The sequence below is a fragment of the Lipotes vexillifer genome, unplaced genomic scaffold (genome assembly GCF_000442215.2).
Source record: "Lipotes vexillifer unplaced genomic scaffold, Lipotes_vexillifer_v1.1 scaffold539, whole genome shotgun sequence".
NCBI lineage: Eukaryota > Metazoa > Chordata > Mammalia > Artiodactyla > Lipotidae > Lipotes > Lipotes vexillifer.
The window spans coordinates 1299679-1301932 of record NW_006789542.1 but is presented as its reverse complement, the minus strand read 5'-3'; the positions used below and the strand labels follow the sequence as shown (position 1 = coordinate 1301932).

At 46.9% G+C, this 2254-nt stretch overlaps 1 protein-coding gene across 1 annotated transcript in view; it reads left to right on the top strand.

Moving 5' to 3' along the window:
- Nucleotides 1-2254, top strand: part of TRANK1 (tetratricopeptide repeat and ankyrin repeat containing 1) — a 65741-nt gene that overhangs the window by 529 nt on the left and 62958 nt on the right. The window contains exon 2 of the mRNA XM_007462697.1: nucleotides 1862-1912. Within this exon, the coding sequence (XP_007462759.1) occupies nucleotides 1862-1912 (51 nt within the window). The remainder of the gene's footprint in view (nucleotides 1-1861; nucleotides 1913-2254) is intronic.

Below are 2254 nucleotides of genomic sequence, written 5' to 3'. Positions count from 1 at the left end.
TTTCCCTGCCCCTTCAACTTCTAGCAGACCTGTTCCCAAACATTTCAGGATCACGACTGCTTACAGGCAGGACCCCAAAGAGCTTTTGTTGATGTAGTTTGTAACTATCAATAAAGCCCGTATTAGAACTCAAAACTGAGAAACATTTAAAATACGTATTTATTCATCTTTTTAAAAATAGCAGTAATAAACCCATGACATTAACATAAGCAACATTTTTATGAGAAATAACTATTTTTCAAAATGAAAAATTTGGTGAGAAGAGTTTTACATTTTACATTTTCGCAAGTCTCTTTAATGTCTGTCTCAATGGAAGATGTCTGTCTCCTCACATCTGCTTCTGCATTTAGTCTGTTGTGATACCACACGCCAGGTAGCCTCTGGAAAATTCCCCATCCACGTGAGAGAATGAATGTGAAAAAGGCACACACTATCTTGGTATTATTGTATTAGTTTCCTGTTGCTGCTTTAACAAATGACCACCAGTTTAGTGGCTTAAAACAATACCCGTTGATTATCTTACACTTCTGGAGGTCAGAGGTCTGAAAGGAGTCTTACAAGGCAAAAATTAAGGTGTCACCAGGGCTGGTTCCTTGTGGAGGAGACTCCATTTCCTTGCCTCTTTTACCCTCGAATGGCTGCCTGTATCCTTGGCTTGTGGTCCCTTCCTGCATCCTCAAAGCGCATCATTCCGGTCTCTGCTTCTGTCGTCACATTCTCCTCTGCTGCGGCCAGCTCTCTCAGTCTCCCCCTTATAAGGACCTTTGTGACTGTATCATAATCCAGGATAATCTCCTCCTCTCAAGATCCTTAGATTAATCCCATCTCCAGAGTTCCTTTTGCCATAAAGGAAAACATTATTTGACATATATACAATAATATGTATTAAATGGATAATTAATAAGAACCTGCTGTATAAAAAAACAAATAAAATTCTAAAATTCAAAACAAAAAACCCATCATTTGGAAACCATTATTCAGCCAACTACAATTGTGAAGATATTTTGACCTTGGGAACTACTTGAAATGGTCTTGGGGACCCCCAGAGGTTCCCAGATCGTGCTCTGGGGACAGCTGTAATAGAGGAAGCAGAAGTTGGCATTTGTAGGGTGTATGCAGCCTAAACGTGTACCAAGAAGGGGTACTGACTTGAATTCCCAACACATGGCTCCCACCTCCTCCCTCCTTGGTGTCTACACTCCAGCTGGACTTGAATTGACTGCGATTGGCCTGAGCCTGTGTAGTTCTGTCATTCTGCCCCCTCTTGGTTCAGGTCAGAGCTGTGTCAGAGCTGGGCCTAGAGCTCCTCATTCGGGGGAAAACATTGACCTTTCTTGAAAAGTTAATGTTGTATCTTGGTTGTGGCCATAGACTGACCACACTGTGAGTACTCAGATCTCAGCGCCACCACTTACTAGCTGTGTGACCACTAACGGGACACCTGCCTGCACCCTCACATGTCGCCTGTCATGGGACCTTCCTGACACAGTTCCCCGTGCCCATCACTGCCTTCCTGCTGCTGCCAGCTGACATAGGGGTTTAGGGACTTGTGGTTAACTGAGCAGGTGCTCTCAGGAGAAGGGGACTGAGGGAGAAGCAGGATGGGGCAGGGATGGTGTCTCCGCTGGAGTCAGCTGCAGCCTGATCCCCTGGGGAGCTCTGGGGCCTGAGTTGTACTGCAGAGCTGTCCCACTAGGACAAGGAGGCTGAACTTTTAATTCCCATGTCAGTCAGTCACTGGTCATAGGCTGTCTGGCCCCAGGAGTTGTCCTAGGGAGTGGGGCTGGATTAGTCACCTCAGACTGCAGTAACAAACTACCACTGACAGGGTGGAATAACAACAGAAATTTATTCCTCACAGTTCTGGAGGCTGGGAAGTCCAAGGTCCAGGTGCCAGCCAATTCAGTTCCTGGTAAGTGCCCCCTTCCTGGTTTGCAGCCAGCCGCATTCTCGCTGCATCCTCACATGGTGGAGAGAGAGAACGGAAACCCTCTGCCGTCTCTTATAAGGGCACTAATCCTATCGTGAGGGACCCACTCTCCTGACTTCATCTAAACCTAATCACCTCCCCAAAGGCACCCTCTCCAAATACCATCACTGTGGGGGCTGGGGCCTCAACGTATGAATTTGTAGGGGGAGGGACACAGTCCATAATGGGGGTGTAACTTTCTGGGGAGAGGGCAGCTCCCATTAGGCTGAGGATAAATCTCTGGAGAACAGGGCGTCAGGAGACCCTAGCTGCAGCCAACACTCA